Here is a 19,493-nt window from a genome sequence, read left to right as displayed (position 1 = left end):
ATCAGAGGCTGAGTTTGAAGCCTCCAGCACAGTTGGAGTTAATTCCATTATGCTGGACTCCGCCCCTCTCTCCCAAAGGTAAAGCTAGCTTTTCAGGCATCACTGCAAAGAGCAACTGGGATTCCCATCCCTGCCTAGCAAGCTGTGAGAAGTTTTTTTTTTTTCCTTATTTTCTCTATTTTCTCCAATCTGAACCAGAAGAAAAGGAACAAGTCAATCAGCCTTCGTGGTTAGAAGGTAAATATGCAACTTGGCCAAATGCAACTGAAGCAGCTGGATAAAAACAAACAAACCAAACAAACAAACAAAATCCCTGCTTTGCTCTTCCCTTGCTCAAAGCTTCTTCCCTCTCCTTTCCTCCGGCTTCCTGTCCTTTCATGTCAAAGCTCAGAGAAGCTGTTTTTCTTCCCAAGGGCAGCCTGGTATATTTATACTTCCTCATAGTTGGTTGCTTGCACAGTCTTTGAGGGATCGGTCTGGATTCCTATTTCATATTGACAAGGCTTGAAGACCTAAGGGTTAAGAGCTAGCTGCTTTCCCCCAAAGGAGTTTCTAACCTGAATTGAGAAAAGGAAGACTTTCTCTGGGAGTAGAGGAAGTGATTTTGTTCTGACTTGTCCATCCAAGTGAAAATGAATCTGATTTCCCGATGTGATAGGGCAGTATCTCAGACTTGCCTTAATTGAAATTACAGGACCAAAACAATAATTAGATTAAACTGAAGTGCAGATGTTGAAGCCAGTAAGGCTGGAGTTAAATCTTGGCATTCATTCAGGAACTGTTTATGAGTTCCTACTGTGTGCCAAGCGTGATGATTTACAAGAAAGCTGAACTATGTTAACTGTTAATCCATGCTAACAAACAGCACTCAGCCAAGTAGTTTCATTTTATGGTGGGAAAAGAATAGTAAGAAGCCCAGGAGCATCAACTGCTAGAGGGGTTTTAAAGAGAGGGGGTAGGAGGAGGCCAGAGGCAATTTTCTTTTTCTGAGTAAAATCAAGCTATCTCTATTATGTGACAATTCTGTCTTTTTTTTTTTTTTTTTTTTTTTTTTTTTTTGGTAGCAGAAAGGATAATTGATACCAACCCTGGTTTCAGATATACCATGTATGTTATGTTTCACTTGCACTTCATGCCATTATTTCCAGTATAGATGAAATAAAAACTCAAAGGCTTAAAGTGATTTCGCCCATATTCACATTGCCTTTGAGGAAGAGACTTCAGGTGTCTGCATCCAACTTGATTTCAAAATCCCATTCATTTCCACTAAAAGAGGACTCCTCAATCATGAGTGCCCATTAGAATAAACTGAAAATTTTAAAAACTGAACTCAAATTCCGTGAATCTGGAAGAGAATTGACAGTTTCTACTTTGAAAGAGCATCTAGAGTAATCCTGATGCAGGGGAGTTACTGTACCTAATATCAAAGACTTTTTTTTTTTTTGATGCTACATTCCAACTATTCTGAACTGAGTGGAAGACCATTTAGCCTACCTTCTTTTCAGCTGTGGCGGCATTTTATTCTGAGGACATGGAATAAAAGATTTCTTTTTCTGCATAGAACTAGCAGGTTGCAGTTATGAACCTAAAGATGAAGGAAAATGCTTGCTTTGTTAAAATCATTCATTCCCTTGATGGTAGGATTCATCCTTATATTGAAAGAACAGCTGAGGGGAAGCTTTAAATTACCTGATAGGGTGTGGTAGATTTCCTACTCAGCCAATTAATCATTGAAGAGAGGGGTACTTTTATTCTGTTCTGCTAGATTCTTCCCAAGTTTATAAATCATTAGACAGATAGGTATGTTCAGGAAATAGCATTTCAGGGTCAGGAGAAGCTCATGTGAAATTTAGGAAAATCACCCAAGTTCCCACATTTTCAGCCTCAAACATTGGAGAAAGAGAATGGGTTAATGTGGAATTTTTTGTTTATTTTGTTTTGTTTGTGAACTCTCCCCACCTCTGCACTGCTAGCTCTATTATTTAAAGGTGACCTTCTAGGTTTTTTATTAAATTGATTGAGTACACTGCAAAGGCTCAAAGGTGCAGAACAACCACCTCAAATTTCTGGATTTTTTATCATCCAGGTGGTTCTCTATATCTGTTTACTCTCTTGCTTCCTGAATTTAATCTTGTGTTTGCTTGTAAAGATCTGTACCTCAGGATGATGAGAGACAAGTAAATAAACAAAGTAACCCAACATATCTGGTTCTGCAAGTCTTTCTATGCCAGACAAAAAGAGAGGGATGGGTGGGGTTGGAGGCCCAGGAGTAGTTTCAGCAATCTTTAAAACTGAGGTCTAAATTAGTGTGATGTTCTTAGAGTCACACAGATTCAAGTAGAGAACAAAGCCCATTGAGAGACATTACCTTGACAGGTAGTCAAGCACAGAAGACCTTCAAGCAGCTGTTCTTGAGGAGGAGAAACTTCTAAGGACATAAGTGGCAGACGTAAGGACACAGGTAGTTGGGAAATGATTGGAACATGGTAGCTTTCTTTCAATATTATGTTTAAATGAGAAAGGTCTAGAATGGGTAGACTGATTATAAACCCAGCCTGATACAAGAGAACTATATCTATAAGACACATATGTCCGCACATCTTGCTGTTTTCTGAATACTGCGGAAGATGTACCTGTAAAAGTTTTGGCAGGTGGGCAATGCACACTACCTAGGAGCTGAGGAGAAATACTTGTCCATATTCCTTTACTAACACCAATGCCAAAATTCCTATTTCTCATACAACCATGTTTGCAGCAATTTTTGCATTAGCACCTGCAGCTCAAAGTCTCTATTGTCTGAATACTGTTGCCATTGGGAACTGTTTTATTTATTTTTAAATCAGAATTTATAAAATGATCTCCAGTGAGAATGTAAGAATTTGTGTCTTTCTATCAGGGCTAGAGAAGAGATTAAATTGGTGAAGGTTTCCCAATAGGCAAAATGTAAGCACAAAATGTTTCTAGTTTAATTGCTATTAAGTGGCCACATCAGAATGGGCATATATGATTGCAAGCACTAAGAAAAAATGTATGACAATGGGAGAGGGGGCTCATTTTGAAGAATGGAAAATATACTAATAAAAGAACACATAACCACGTAAATTCTCTACCCACTTACGCATGATCAAAGAAAACACTATGGTTCTGTGTTGATTTCTAAAGTGCTATTTGTCTGCAAGGCTAGATATTTCAGGACTGAGAAACAGAAGCAAAGTGTATAGGGCATTAGGATAAAATGAAGGATGGCATTGTTTATCATATTTATTGATGTGAGAATAAAGTGACTTAATCAGCTTCTGGCAATGAAGTTGGATTTCTTTATATAGCTACCATAAAGGGGATTAGTCTATTGCAGGTGATGCAGCTAAAACCAATTGATAAACTGTGCATCCCTGCTCAGCAACTGTGAATGTGTAACAATGTGACTACACACATTGCACATGCTCTGCTGATTCTCTGTCCAGAGGGGAAACTAGGCCCTCTTTTTACTATATGCTCCATAAATAATGAGTAACCAAACCTCTGCAATCTAGTCACTGACCTGATGAGGTCAAGAGTCCATGATTCAGAGAGGAATAAGGCAAAATGTATACACCTCACTTTTTCAGGATTGAATTTCTTGGTCAGTTTTAGGTTAATATCATTTGAGTCACAGTCATAGAGAGAGAACATTAGAAGATGTGAGGCAATGATACTTAACCTGATGCCCATTAATGATGTTGGCTTACAATATCTCTAATTCTAAATATGGTAACCATCTCAACTCAGGTAGTTTTGGACTTTTCTGAGTTTGTCACAGGAAATTCCACATTCCACAAAATGCTTCAGTCCCAGGAAGGCTTGTTTACACCAGTCTTAATGAAAATAAGGAAATTCTAGTTTTTCCAAAGGTTAAAGTACTTAATTTAAATTCTAAAAGACAATGAGTTTTTTTTATATTTTTAACTTTTTTATTTTTTATTAATTACACTTTATTCATTTTGTATCCCCCCATAAGCCCCTCCCTCCTCCCCTCCTGATCCTACCCTCCCTCCCCTTTCTGCATGCATGCCCTTCCCCAAGTCCATTGATAGGGGAGGTTCTCCTCTCCTTTCTGATCTTAGTCTATCAGTTCACATCAAAAGTGGCTGCATTGTCCTCTACTGTGGCCTGGTAAGGCTGCTCCCCCCTCAGGGGGAGGTTAGCTAGATACATTTGTACTAAAATTTAAGGTTTTGACTTTCTACACCTTTTCTTCACAGTTCCACTTTTGAAATGAAATCAGGGTTATACTAACTGGTAGTATTGTACTTCATTTAACAGCATTGTTTTCACAGATGAGTTCAATGTTATATTAGAATCTTTTTCTCCTTATCTAGTTGTATATATATGAGAAAGTGTCACTCTGTCTAGCTCAGGATGGCCTCTAACTACCATTCCCCTGCTTTATACTCTCCAGCCCTGTGAGTTTAGGTGTGTATTTCTTTGCTGGACTTCTTCCCTTTCCTTCTTTTATAGTCTGGCTATTACTAACTGATTATACTCTTCCTCTGCCTTATATACTCTGCCATTCTTTTTAGTTGTCATGCTAGAACTTTTCATCTTAAAATGATGATATTGATGGGAGACTTTATTGCAGACTTCAAGTACAGGGCTTAAAGCAACCAATGCTCTTGTTACACAGTATGACTTGAGAAATGGGCATTCCTCTTGTCTACCTTGCTTTGTAATTCTTCTCCCATTCTGAAGTACTTTTGAAGTGTATCTGAAACTCTTGAAGCGTTTAACTGTAATAATACAGGGTGATACTCTAATTCTATTTGGGTAAAACTGCAGGAAGAGAAGGTTGTTGGTAGGAGAGTGAGAAGTGATAACTGGGCTTTTGAATCACTATGTATCCTTGGGAGAGTTGTTTGGCTTTCTGACGCCAGTTTGATTATTTGTAAATAGAGGGCTAGTACTTTTCTTACACACTTGGGAATTCTAAGTACAGCACATGAAATAATGGAACCAGAAATTATTTTGATGATGACACCAGTAGTTATTTACTAGCTTTTACTTTTTCCCCATCTTGTCTAGGCATCTTCATTAAGAAAGAAGTCCACCATGGAACACTGATCATGATTTTCATATTCTTACAAACTCCTCCATAACAAGCAGATGTATTAGCTCATTGTGGTAAAACATACCTACCTGCTTTCTAATAGCAATTATTCAAGCCAGTTCTACTCCTTCCCCAAATGGCCTCCAATCTCTCACCACATCTTTCTTTCATTCTCCCAACTCACCAGCAAAAAGCCTCATCCCTAGGGAACCAGGTCATGGTACTTTCTTGTCAAACCTTAGCATTCCAAAGTAAGAACCTGCAATTTATTATCTCAGTTCCCTTCGTGCACAAAACACATAGCATAAAATATATATGTATCAAGAAGAAAATGTGATGGAGTGAAAAGAGAATATAATGCTGGGAAACAACTCAACTCTGGCTAGTCTTATGCACCCCACTAGCTTTATACCCTTTGGTAAAGAACTTCCTCCTTATTATACTCATATCTATAAAATGATGGCAGGAGAGCAAGCATTGAGTGGTCCCCAAACTCTGGCCTCATAATCTTCATATCAGGTTTCTAGTTCCGGTGTATCTGGTTACTAAGTGTGTCTGGAAAATATTACTTCCTGCTTTGCTGAGCCAAACTGACCCATATTAAAGCAAAGAGGCTAAATTAGGTGATTCGTTAAAGTCTCCGACAGTGTGGGAATTGGATGATTTTTTAAAAAGTTTATTAAGCAAAGATGAATTGTAATGCCTACTCTGTTCCAAGAATTATTTGGTGGTGCTTTCAAAGTCCCTTACAGCTAGGTCCTGAGAACCCAAATAGAGGTGATGCTTGCTCCTGTTGTTCTCCCAGATTGGCATTATGGTGGTCTCATAAAGGTAGTCCCTGTACTCCCTGTGCTTTGGGTCCCCCTTTTCCAATATCACCACTTATAACTCTAAGCAGTGGTGGTGAATCAGAGAGAAGTTGCCAAATCATTCCACTATCTGCCCGCTAGAGATATTGTTAGTGCATTTGTAAAACTACAGTGTGGTCTCTAGTTGCATTAGTAGGGAAACTAGCAACAGCAGGTTAATGGATTGAGAAGGAAGTGGTTGATTTTTGATGGAGGAGTCTGGGAAATTCATTTGAGAAGCCAGTATCCTGAATCTGAGATTACTTGTTCCAAAGGGAATCTAGGAAGACCCATACAAATACACACAGACACACATACACACACAGAGACACACATGCATGCATGCACATTTATCTATCTATATATCTATCTATCATCTATCTATTGATCAGTCTTTCTAACAATCTATCAATCTATCAATACAGAGATAGATATAGCTGTAGATATAGATATATAATGTTCTTCTCCAGAGAAAGTCTGATCTTGAAATATTTCTGGGAGATGAGAAGCATTCTTAACTGTATGCAGCAAATGATGTGGATGGTTTTCTTGGTACTTAGTCTAGGAGTAAGTGCTGATGTTTGACATATTGCTTCTCAGTTCTGTGGGAAGTGATCCAGTGATAGACATAGGATACAAAATTAGTCAACTTTTATTTTATCATACTGGTTTCACTTTGGCATTTCTGTGATAAGCATACACACTGTTGGATACTCTAAGTAAAATTGTAACATCTTAGACTGTACTCTTATATCTTAAATAGGGGCAGGGGTGGGTCTTTGACTTATCTTACTCTTTTATTTTCTGAAATAAAGTGTGTCACAAAGTCATTCAGCTGGAATCCCTAGGAACTCTTAAGACAGCCTTACTTTCTGACTCTCTTCTCATGTTGTATGTCAAGAGTTAAAAGCTAGATGATAAGCTACCATTTTGTTTGCCAAAGCAGTCACTAACTCAATTCTGTGACTCTTCCACTACAGCCTAGCGACTATACAACTCTGAAGTAGGCAGAAGGAGAGAATGATGGAAAACAATATCCGACAAAGGCCCAAATGACATTTGAGAGAACGATCTCCTCCAGAAGCAAGACCCATGTGGCACACCCGTGAGTCCCAGGACCGGCCAACCTGATGGAAATAGGCCAGTGGAGGCTGCATCATAACTTGCTGTTTTTGCTGCTGTGAACCATCTCATCTCCCCATCCTTGCACAAACACCTGAGACCATGAGGAGCAGCCTTACCCTGATAGGTACCTTCTGGGCCTTTCTGTCCCTAGTTACTGCTGTGGCCAGTTCTACCAGTTACTTCCTTCCTTACTGGCTGTTTGGATCACAGCTCGGAAAGCCAGTATCTTTCAGTACATTCAGGAGATGCAACTACCCTGTGTGGGGAGATGGGCACAGTCTGATCATGGTGGAAGAATGTGGGCGCTATGCCAGCTTCACGGCAATACCAAGCCTGGCATGGCAGATATGTACAGTGTTGACAGGTGTTGGCTGTGCTCTGCTGCTCCTGGTGGCATTGGCTGCTGTCCTAGGATGCTGCATGGAGGAACTCATCTCTAGAATGATGGGGCGTTGCATGGGAGCGGCACAGTTTGTAGGAGGTAAGAACTGTCCCAGGGATTGAGTAGGTTGTGGAGATTTGGGGTGATGGATGTGAAAAACATGGAATTATAGGAAAATACACTCTTGCTTCTACTCTGATTGATTCCAAGCCTATGAATAAGAATTTCCTTGAAATTCATTAAGAATTCACAGAAAAATAAGATAGATAGAACTTACATCAATGGCTTTGTCTCCTTTTTGTCAAATGTAGAAGAGAGAAAAAAAACAATGATCAATAGAAGTGGGGAGTTGAGATAAAGGAGACTGGATAACAGGCACCAAAATACAGTTGTATAGAAGAATTCATTCTGGTTCTATGGCTCATTATGGAGAACGTCATCAAAAGCATTTCATTATATTGCTTCTAAATATATAAACTAGAATGAGAAGATCTTGAGTTATTCTAGTTATGTGTCAATTAACAATAAAGTAGTACTATATGGAAAACACATTTCATTACATAGTTCACAGATAACCACATACACAGTACTAAAAAATACCAATTATCCCCACCAAAGAAATATACCTCTAATAGTAAAATGCTATTTATTTTCTTTTTTAAGATTTATTTTATGCAAGAGTGCTCTATCTGTACATACATCTGATGCCTCAAGAAGGCATCAGATCCCAGTACAGATAGTGAACAACCCTTGGAGCAAACAGTACTCTTAACTGCTAAGCCACCTTTCCAGCCCCCTTACCCCTTTTGGAAACAGGGATTCTTTGTCTAGCCCTGGATGTCCTGGAACTCACTCTGTAGATCAAGTTGGCCTTGAACTCAGAGAGTTCTGCCTGCCTCTGCCCTTTGAGGGCTGGGATTAAAGGTGTGTGCCACCACACCCTGCCTGCTATTTATTTTCTAAACAGACTACACATGACTACTATTTGGTCTATATCCAAGGTTAGCCCTACCTGGTAGCCACTGAATAAATTTACCCAGATTTTTTTTTTGTGCTTTAATCTACCCTATTTTGTCCTTTGGCTTATTCAGGATCCAATTATTTCTAGTGCAGTCATCTTGGGATGCAGGTAGCTGGAGGATAGTCTAAAAAAAAGGCAAAATTCAGAACAGACAGAGTGCAAGTAGGCAATGAGATTAGGTTAATTTGAACCCAGAATTAAGAAACTAAATTTAGATAGGCAAATGTATGCAAATATTTGTTCTATTTTGTATACTTCCTTGGGGGCTTGGGTAAACTGCTGGTAGAAACTACTGTTGAAGTTTGTTGATACAAGTTTTGGAATCTTCATTCACTTCATTAACATCATCACTTCTATTAAGCTCACAATGTGGTAAGAAAGGCCATACTGTTTGGATTCCACTTGTTTTATGACATGGTCCTGTGCCTGCCTGAGCAAACGCTATGGATTTTTCTATGTTTCACTTCCATTGAACATATCCCCTTGAAATATTATTCTTATCTGCATTCTAGTTCCTCTCCCCAATGACTGACTAAATTTAGGTGGTCTTGGAGTAAGGCAGTAGTGATGAACTTAAGCAATTACTCTCAATGAGATAGTGCTGGGTTAGAGTTGGTCCAATATCCTCTTTCCCACAGAGGACATTTGTTATGTTTAGGAAAAATGTGGTTATTAAAATTTAGAAAAGTGCCATTGAGAAGCCCCAGACTTTCTAGTTATTTCTTTATTCAAGCTCACTACAAATCTTTCATATATGTGCTATCATTCTATTTGTGATTCATCTTAATTTTTCTACTTTTTTGCAGCTAACAATTTTCTAGAGACATCAAAAGTAGAATTAGATTTCTCTTGAATGCCACAGTTCTAAACATGTTGCTAACATTGTTAGGATTGCACAACTGGGTTACATGTGGGTTCACAAATCAAAACATGCAACTGAGTCGATGTGGGAAGTTTATTAGGGGAAAGGAAAGGGGTCTCAGAGACTGTCTCTGGATAGGGCAGGTGAGAGAGAGGAGGGGCTTTGAGTTCTCTTATAAAGTGACCCAGAGCACTTGCAGGTAGTTTCAGATGGTCCGCAGATGGCCTCACAGATACCCTCATAAATGCCCGATAACCAGTTTGTTGGGTCCCTTGGGGCTGGCCACAGAGACGCCTGCTTACGGATCCCAACAAACATTACTAGAAACAAGTTACTTGACTTCTCATGGAGTGTTCCATGAGAATCACAAATCATCATTTGGCTCACTTTTTACCTGTATTTGTGGGTATGCTAAAGTTAACCCACAGTGTCAATGAACATATTTCCCGAGGAAGTGAAACATGACTGATATGAGACACGGTGATTCCTATTTGCTGGGATAATATGAACATATGAGACTTGAGTTAGTTTCCATCTGTTCCTTTTTATTTGTAGATTTTTTTTTTGAGACCGCGTTTTTCTGTGTAGCCCCAGCTTGCTGGAATTCATTTGGTAGACCAGGCTGGCCAGGAACTCATGAAGATTCACTTGATTATGCCTCCTGAATACTGGGATTAAAGGTATGCATTAGCATACCTAGGTATTTTTAGACTTTTATTTATACCTATTATGTCTTGAGTCCTGATCTCTTCTGACAGGAGAGTGACAATTTAGTGCCACTTGCATCTCTAAGAGCATTCAGATGAAAGGAGGCTGCAAGTGGCAGAAACTGGAAGTACAGTGACAACAACCTCTACAAAACTGCATTAGCACCTTCTCTAAATTCCCTTCCTCTTTGGAACCCAACTGAGACTTTTTTTAACCTTCAGGGTTCTCTGTAAAATTCATCTCTGCTTATCTCATCTACAAGATCTAGAAACTTGAATGAATAATTTGAGGCAAGATGTAGAATACAATGAGGATTTTGAAATTTGCAAGCTGTCAGGAATAGAACTTTGGTTGGGTGACAGATATCTTTGGAAAGGAAGTCAAAAGTGAATCACATTTGAGCCTCAAATGACACTCCCACCGTATATTCACTAAGCCCCCTCTTGATAGGGTTATAGTTACAGTGCTTACATCTAAATGAGCATTGTTAAAATCAAGAATAAAGTGGCATCTAGAATAGTCTTAGAAAGGGCAAATGGGGTTAGATGAAATTTAAAAGCTTATGTACAGCCAAGAAAACCATTAGTGGAGTGATCAGAAAGCCTATAGAATGAGAGAAAATTCTTTGTCAGCTATACTTCAGATAAGGAGTTAATATCTAGACTATATAAAGAACTGAAAAAAATGAAACACACATACATATACACAAATATGCTGTTAATCAATAGGAAGTGACAAGACAGTTCTTAAAAGAAGAAACACAAATTGCCAATGAATATTTTAAAGTGGTCAACATCCTTAGCCACAGGAAATGCAAATTAAAATTGATTTGGGAATCCATCTTAACCCAGTGACAAAGGCTACCATCAAGAAAACATATGACAATAAATGCTGATGAGGATTTGGGAAAAGAACTCATTCCCTCTTAGTATTATGGCAAATGGCTGAAAACACTATAGAAATAAGCTTAGAGTTTTCTCAAAGAATTAATAAGAAATAGTATTGTGAATATGCCACAGAGACAAATGTACATTCTTGTTTGTTGCTGGTCTTTCTTTATGATATCAAGAAAAGAAAATGAACTTAGTATCAACAGATGGATTTATAATGAAAATATGGAAATATGGGTATATATACACAACCAAATTTTATTTTACTATATGGAATAATAAAAATTTCAGAAAAAATAGATATATCTTGAATTTATATTAAGTGAAATAGCCCAAATTCAGAAAGGCAAATGATGCATGTTCTGTCATATGGGGATCCTAGCTTTCCATGTATATATACACATATGTATGAACACACACAGAAAACCACTATTGAGTATCAGTGTGGATGTAGACCATGAAATGCGAAAGAAGATGAGAAGAAGTGGAAAAGAGGTACTGAAAGAAGAAGAGAGGGTAACTGAGCATATGACATGTAGGTGAAAAGACTATCAGAGATGGAAGTGTATAAGGCTGGGAGTGGGTGGAGAATAGTTTAAAAAAATCTATATGAATTGTATTTGAAGATTCTGTAATGAAAAGAAATACTTTGTGAGCTAGTTTAAGGAGAAAAGGAGTAAGGATATGTTACCAGGATTATCTCCAGTCAGAAGAATGATATTACAAAAGACTCCTAGACTTCTGCATTTTCCATGTCTGTAATGAGCTAGATAACAGCCATCCAGGCCTCCTTAGTAGGGACTGGTGACAAAGTTGTCTTCCACGGGAAGGAATGATGAAGAGTGCTTTGGATTATCAGATTTTCTAGGATGCACTTGGAATTTGATAATTCCTATGTCTCTTCAGATCTCTTGGGTCAGATCCTGAGAGGAAAAGTCTTTGTCAGTGGTTTTAAAAAACCCTGGGCAGTGTTTGGAGCTCCATAGATAGTATACAGACAAATGGACAGATGATAGACAGGTAGGTAGATAGAGAGACAGGCAGATATATAGATAGCTAGAGAGAGAAAGAGACAGAGAGAAGAAGAAGAGAAATGAAGAGAAGAAAGAACTGTGGGAGTTTGATTTGCGCTTCTGTAGAGCTAGGGGAAATTAATTTTGCTTCCCTAAGCCTGACTGCTTCTCGGCAGCTAGAGCATTAACCAAAATACATCAGGGGAGGAGCCAATTTGTTTCAGGTCTGGATTATCTCTGCCAGACCCCAAACCACTGAAGAGATGGAGGATCCATTAAGAAATACCTCCTCCCCCTGCCTGACTCTTGTTCCCTGGTCTGGCAGCTGCCCACAGAGATGAGTGGTGGGAAGTGGGAGAGACAGGAAGAAATAAAGAGCTGCTGGCCTGACTCATACTCAGCAAGGTGACCTGATGGGACCCTTGGGTCCCATTTGCTCCACATGCAGCTGATGCAGCTGTCCAAGCTAGGTCCAGAGAGTCTTCCACTGGGGCCTCTGTGCCCTGTTCCAACAGTGAAGGAAACATCTGGCCAGGAGATTATTTAAACACTGGGGATGCTGAGGTTTCCAACCAGCTGGCCCCCAGTCCCCAAGAAAACGATCATTATTTACATTCCCTTGTGTCTACATATACAAGATGTTTGTGAATTTTCTTTTTTCTTCAGTGAGAACTAAAGAAATAAAGAATAGGTGAGAAGTAAATATAAGGAACTACTTGGCAGGAAAAAGTGTGTAAGATGTTGGATCAGGTTACTAGAAGTAAGCCAAGAATCTTTCTAGAACAGAAAATGTATTGGAATCCCCTGGCATGCTTAAAAGAACATGAACTCTCCAACTTGCTAGTTTATTTTTTTCATTTTGATATATGCAGCAACAGGTGGAAAGCTGTGAGTTTTAGAAAATATCCCCAGTGAAGCCTGATGTGAAACCTTTCCAAAACCCAAAAGCAGCCCATTGCCTTGGACATATACTTTTTGTTAAAAAAGATAGAATTTAACATATCAGACAGACAGCAGTGGATTTCCATCTTTAAGGTCACAGCATTACTTGTTTCCATCTGAATGAATGTTGTCACTGAAGACAGATAACTCAGAAACTGATCTCAGAAATGATACTGTCTTTCTGAAAACTGTTATCTTTCAATACATGTGTATGGTGTGTAGTGACCAAATCAGAGCAATGCATATTTCCATCATCTCAAACATTTTATCAGTTACCGTGGATGAACACATTTCAAACCCATGACTTTACTTCTTTTGAAGCATGAAGTATAGTTATTACATTCATTTTTAACTTATTTTCACACTGGTATACAGATGCGTACTCTACTAATTTATTTTATACCAATTAAAAGAAAACCCCTTTCTTGAAATTATAAATTTCTTCTCATGTTTCACCAGACATTATGCCATTTATTCTTTCTATGTCAAGAAAGTATTTTCAAAGTGGCCTATTGTTTGGAAAATAGTAGTCAAGGAGGTTTACCCACCACTAAGAAGTTAAGTAGTAAACACAAGTTCAGGACCTTAAAGTACTTTTTATGCTCTTTTTGTTTGTTTGTTTGTTTGTCTGACAGTTTTTCTCCTTTCCCCCTTAACCCCCTTCTCCTCTTCCTTTCCACTGTGTGTGTGTGTGTGTGTGTGTGTGTCTGTCTGCCTGTCTGTCTGTCTATCTGTATATGTCAAAGGAAAACTTGAAGAACTTTGTTTTCTTAGTCTACCATGTGAGTCCTGGGCATTGAATTCAGGTTGTAAGGCTTAGCAGCAAGTGCTTTTTACCTGTTGCACCAACTCAGGAGTCCACAGATGTTTTAATATTTCACTTGTTTCCCTTTTAGAACAAAATTCTATTAGATTGATATACAGGGCAGACTGTGAACCGGGTGCATGTGAAATACCTATGGTTTAGTTTTAAACCTATACTATATTTCAAACTTGTACAACCCAGAATGACCATTGCACAAATGAAGCTGAAGGATTCTGCACAACCCAATCACATTCCCTGGTCTTCATGACAAACGTTTGAAGCATGATTCCAGTACAAACTAAACATGTTTAAGGAAATTGTGTCACTTTTGCATAAAGAATCTGTTCTTTCTATAATTATCTCTGTCTGTAAATATTTACTCATTGCGCCAAGTCCAGATCCATTTCAATGTCCCTATGTGAAGGCTCAGTTATCTTTCACCATCTCTGGCAGATATAAACTATTCTATAGCTCTAAAAGAGAATATATATATATATATATTCAGAGTGCAGACTTGTAAATTTCCTAGAGTTGCCTTTTACTTGAGATTGTTGTGAGAAAAATAAGCTGAACAAGTTAATATTTAACACCAACTTTGGTGCTGTTCAGCCATATTCAACCCATATAACTATCTTGATTAGAAAGGCAGGGTCTTGGTGAAAGTTATGGTAACAAAGATAACAAAATGTCTGCTCACTTATGAACAAGGACAGGGAAAGAAGCAGGTAAAACTCAGCGAGAAGGCTAAAAATTTTCATAAATAAATACAAGGCCCTGACTGGCTGGGAATATGTACTGGAGGGAAGGTTATACAGCTGTTGGGCCATGGGGAATAGTTATTCTGGGTGACTGAAGAATCTTGGGCAGAAGTAAGTTAGTTGAAGGGAGGATTCCATGTTGTTTTAGATTTACCACCTGCAAGGGTTTGTTTTGGTATTGAAGTTGTTGAAGTGTCTGAAGCCAAGCCGATCAACATAGGTCAGTGTGTGATCAGTGCAGGGAATTCAAATTACATTAATATAGTTGGTCTATTTAGTTTAAATTCCACGTTATTTTTCTTTTTTACAATTTATTCCTTTTATATCCTGATTGTAGTCACCTCCCTCATATCATCCCAGTTCTACGCTCCCTCTCTCTCCCCAACTTTCCCTTCCACAAACTAGTCCACAGAAAGAGAGAGTTCTCCTCTCCTGCCATCTGACTCTAACTTATTAAGTCTCATCAGGACTGCTTATTTTGTTTTACCAGCTACATTGTGGAACAGTGGAACGTTGGATATTTGCTCTATCCAGTAAGAGATAGGAAGGATTATAACACCTTCCAAAAGGTTTTCTTTGCCCTTTTAGTGGCAAATGATACTAAGCTTCTTCTTCTTCTTCTTCTTCTTCTTCTTCTTCTTCTTCTTCTTCTTCTTCTTCTTCTTCTTCTTCTTCTTCTTCTTCTTTGTCTCCTCCTCCTCCTCCTCCTCCTCCTCCTCCTCCTCCTCTTCCTCCTCCTCCTCCTCCTCCTCCTTCTCTTCCTCATCCTCCTCCTCCTCTAGACAATTTCTCAATATTTACTCCTTACTGGCCTGGAAGTTGCTATATAGAACAGTCTGGCCTTGGACTGACAGAGATCCACCTGCTTCTGCCTACTGAGTGCAGAGATTAAACAGGTTCACCACCATCAGTAGAGGGAGATGTAGTGGTGTGCTTCAGGCTCAGGACCAACAGCTTCAGGTTCTCCCAGAATTCCTCAGTCCCTAATTGCTGCAGGGTATGGCTAGCAACACTACCTTCTACCCTGAACTTTTCAGGGCAAGGACTTCCTCTTCTCCTCACCATATAATCTGGACATTTTGTTCCTGTTACCTCTCTCTCTCTCCTCTCTCTCTCTTTCTTCTGTCTTCTCTCTCTCTCTCTCTTTCTCCCTCTCTCTCCCTCTCTCCCTGCATGGCAACCAAGAGCTGCTTCCAATGAACCTACATTTATATACTTTAACTTGCCTTACATGAGAAATAGCCCAAGCTCCTCATTTTTTAATTATAGAAAAAGGGAGGAACGTTAGTATTTAGACATCCTGTTTCTGGGTTGCCTAGAACCCAAGGATGTCATCATGTGTTACCTGACAGGTGTTGCACATGGCAAGCATGGTTAAGTTTATCCATAAAAGGAACAACCTGCCACTTTGGCTGTCTCTTGCCTTCTTGCTCTTGCTCTCTTGCTCTTTAGTTCTTCTCTTCCCCTGCTTTCTCTTACCTTTCTCTGTTGGGGTAGACTCTTCTCCCTACCATCTCTCTCTATATATATCCATCTCCGTCCAATAAACCTCATTGGATTTAAGACTGATTGTGTGCATGGCATTTTTATCTAAATGCTAACACACATTATGGTTAGAAAGGCAGTAAAAGTAGAGGTTAGGAAGAATACACTGTAATAGTGCAAACGAAAACTACAGCTCATATGTTGCAGGACTAGGATTTTAAACTAGTTTTTTTTTTCTTCTACCAAGTCACCTGCTTTTGCAACTATAATCGTGTTTTTCCTTAGTGTTGCTACCAGAAACAAGTACATCTATATCACAGCAAGCATTGAGAATGCATATTTCTGGGCTGTAGTTAAATATCTGGAGATAAAACTCAAGAATTTATATTAAATTATGATAATAACTATAAAGTTACTTTATATAAATTAACATGAAAATTATGAATTTCACTGTAATGATTTTCATATGATTTCATCTCTTGTTTCTCCTCTATCATTAGATCCTGTCCTACCCCACATAGATGTCCACCCACATTTTTTCCAAATTTTAAAAATTAGGTATGTCGTATGAAGAGAAAAAAATGTGATATTTGTCTTTTTGAGTCTGTTCTATTTGGTTTATCCTAATGATATCTACTTTTATCTTCATTCAAGTCTCATGATTTTGTTTCTCTTCATAGCTGAATCAAATCCCATTGTGCGCATATGTGCTTTGTTTTTTTATCCACTTATCTAGATTGGTTTCATATCTTAGCTACTGTGAATAGTACTGCAATTAACGATGGTGTGCAGGTGTCTCTGTGATATGCTGATTTAGAGTACCTCACATGTATACCCAAATGCATATTTTTATTTTAGTTTATTTTAATTTTTCTTTCAAATCATTACAGTAAAATTATATAAGATATATTGATCATCTTCTGTCACCTCTCTCAGTTCCTCATAGATCCTCTCATGTCCCTACCCACTCTACTTCACCTTTTTTCTATTTCTCTCAAATAAATCTCCAAAGTCAAAAAAAGGCAAATAAAATCAAACAAAAAAGACAGTAAGATACCCAGGCATTCTGGCACACACCTTTAATCCCAGCATGCAGGGAAGAAGAAGCAGGCAGATTGCTGTGAGTTTGAGGCCAGCCTGGTCTACAAAAGCCAGCCAAGGACAGTCAAGGCTTCATAAAGAAATCCTGTCTCCATCCTCTGATTGAACACCATCAAGTCTCCTTTTAGTTGGACATTAATTCCTTTTTGTACATCTAAAGCATGAGCTACATTGGCTAAAAGATTATTTAGGGTCTGAGCAGTCTGCATAGTATGACTCATGGCTAATGCCGCGGTGGTAGCTCCAACAGCTGCCAATGAGATGGTAGTAAAGTGGACCTATCTGCATTGCCCACGAGGCACGCTGGGGTTGGCTACCCAGAGGCTATTTTAAGCTGTGGGCTGGCTTTCCCCAGGGTCAGAAGATTGTTCAAGGTTCCTGAATAAACTGCATTGAGAAGAAAAAAAAAAAAAGATCAGAAAGAAGGAGAGGAGGACCTCCCCTATCAGTGGACTTGGGGAGAGGCATGCATGCAGAAAGGGGGGGAGGGTGGGACCGGGAGGGGAGGAGGGAGAGGCTTATGGGTGGATACAAAAGGAATAAAGTGTAATTAATAAAAGTTAAATAAAAAATTTAAAAAAAATCCTGTCTCAAAATGAAACAAAACAAACAAAGACAAAATGTATCACATGTACATTTTTAATCCTTGTCACTTTCTTGGAAATTTGCAGGTTCCAGCATTAGCAAATGGCTTCCCTGTTGCTAGTTATAATTCCAAATAGACAAGGAGAACTGTTGGGGGCCAATCTAATGGAGGAAGAACTGCCCTATAATTTCATTTTTTAAAAAAATATATCTCCCCAGGACAATTTTTCCCAGCTATGATAAAATGTATTGAGACTAAGAGTCAGTCACGAGTCAAATATGTGTGTGATGTGTGTTTACATTCTACTGAACTTACCATCTAGAAAACAGTTTGAGGGCTAGGTACTGGGAGAGTAGTAGAGTAGAGCAAAGTTGTGTGTTTGGACAGGATCCATGCTTCCCAGACACTCCTGGTCTGTCACTAGGTACATCTGCAAAGCCGCAAGACAACACTTTCAGTTTATCAGCTTTTGAATGGAGTACTGTTCAACTTTTTGGCTTTTCAACTGTTTGTTATGAAGACAATGTAAGGAAACAATTAACAGTAGAATATGGTTAGAAATTGGGAGAGGAGCCCAGGGAAAGGCAGTTGTTTAATAATAACACATTTTAGTTGAGTACTTCAAGTACCTGTCGCATGATATTTTTTAATCTCAGTGACTATTGAAATGTCTGCATAGGATATAGTATTGCTTTTCTTTTCATTTCAAAAGAATGCAGGTAACCAAGGTAGAGAGAGTCATCAAGTAGCTTGTCTAAAGTGAGGTGGACTTTGAACTGAGGTCTAGGCAGGTTCCAGAACTTGTTCTCTTAAGTCATGTTATTCTGTCTGTTTAGATCTCATGCATTCAAATTTCTTAAGCTTGATAGAACTTTTCTTCCCCAAAGTTCTTGAAAAATGAACTATAGAATAATAGAGCCTGTAAGGGTTGATGATTTTTTTTTATTAGAAACTCCTTGCTAATGACCAGCTGCATAACCTTGTGAATGCAGTCATAATATATAAAGGTCTTCTCCTATGCAGGGTTTTATGACAGGAGGAGATGAAAAGGAGAGAGTAAGGAGGGAAATGACGTCAATATAGTACTCATTTATGAAGGTCTCAAAATAAACATCTCTAATGAATTAAAAACAAACATAATGTCTTAGAATAGAAAATATGCAATGAGTATACCAGATATCCAGAATTATCTTCTAATCTGGCTGAGGAAGTTCCTTCAGAAGGCTATCCTTAGAGACTGAGAAAAGTCAATTTCTCTTTCTTCATCTGTTTGTCTTTCTACTTGCCTTCCTTCCTTGCTTGCTTGCTTGCATACTTCCTTCCTTGTTTCCTTGCTTGTTTGTTTGGTTGCTTTTTTCTGTCTTTTCCTTTTCTTTCTCTCCATTTTCTTTATTTTTTTTTCTCTTTCTTTCTTTCTTTCTTTCTTTCTTTCTTTCTTTCTTTCTTTCTTTCTTCCTTTCTTTCTTTCTTTCTTTCTTTCTTCTTTTCTTTCATTTCTTTTTTGAGGTAGGACCTTCTACTGTAGCTAGGACTGATCTTTTTGTCTCAGACTCCAAAGTGCTAGGATTATCAAGAGATATCACACCCAGCTTCACAGTCTTTAGTAACAATTTCTATTGCAACAAGAAAGTACTCAGTTTTCCTTTTCACATTTGTCTCTACACACTGTGTGTACTCTGAACCTATCTCATATTACAGCATTTCAGTTTATCTAGGGTGAAGAGGAAGAGTATTGTTCTATTGCCACTGGATAAATTCCAAAGTCTAGAAAGCCCTCTGAGAGACCAGTTTCATTTCCTGGAAGACTTCAAAACAGATAAGAATGTTTTCTAATTTTAAACTGTTCATTGAAGGAGCGTTTAAGTATTAATGAGGCCTTTCTTT

General features: G+C 38.5%; 1 protein-coding gene across 1 annotated transcript in view; it reads left to right on the top strand.

Moving 5' to 3' along the window:
• The first annotated feature begins 115 nt into the window (after positions 1–115).
• Positions 116–19,493, top strand: part of Lhfpl1 (LHFPL tetraspan subfamily member 1) — a 47,534-nt gene continuing 28,156 nt past the window's right edge. The window contains exons 1-2 of the mRNA XM_060374920.1: positions 116–237; positions 6,912–7,537. Of these exons, the coding sequence (XP_060230903.1) occupies positions 7,156–7,537 (382 nt within the window). The 5' untranslated portion in view covers positions 116–237; positions 6,912–7,155. The remainder of the gene's footprint in view (positions 238–6,911; positions 7,538–19,493) is intronic.

Source organism: Meriones unguiculatus, chromosome X, assembly GCF_030254825.1.
Source record: "Meriones unguiculatus strain TT.TT164.6M chromosome X, Bangor_MerUng_6.1, whole genome shotgun sequence".
Classification (NCBI taxonomy): Eukaryota; Metazoa; Chordata; class Mammalia; order Rodentia; family Muridae; genus Meriones; species Meriones unguiculatus.
Note: the sequence above shows the minus strand (reverse complement) of the source record. Positions and strands in the feature narration are given on the sequence as shown.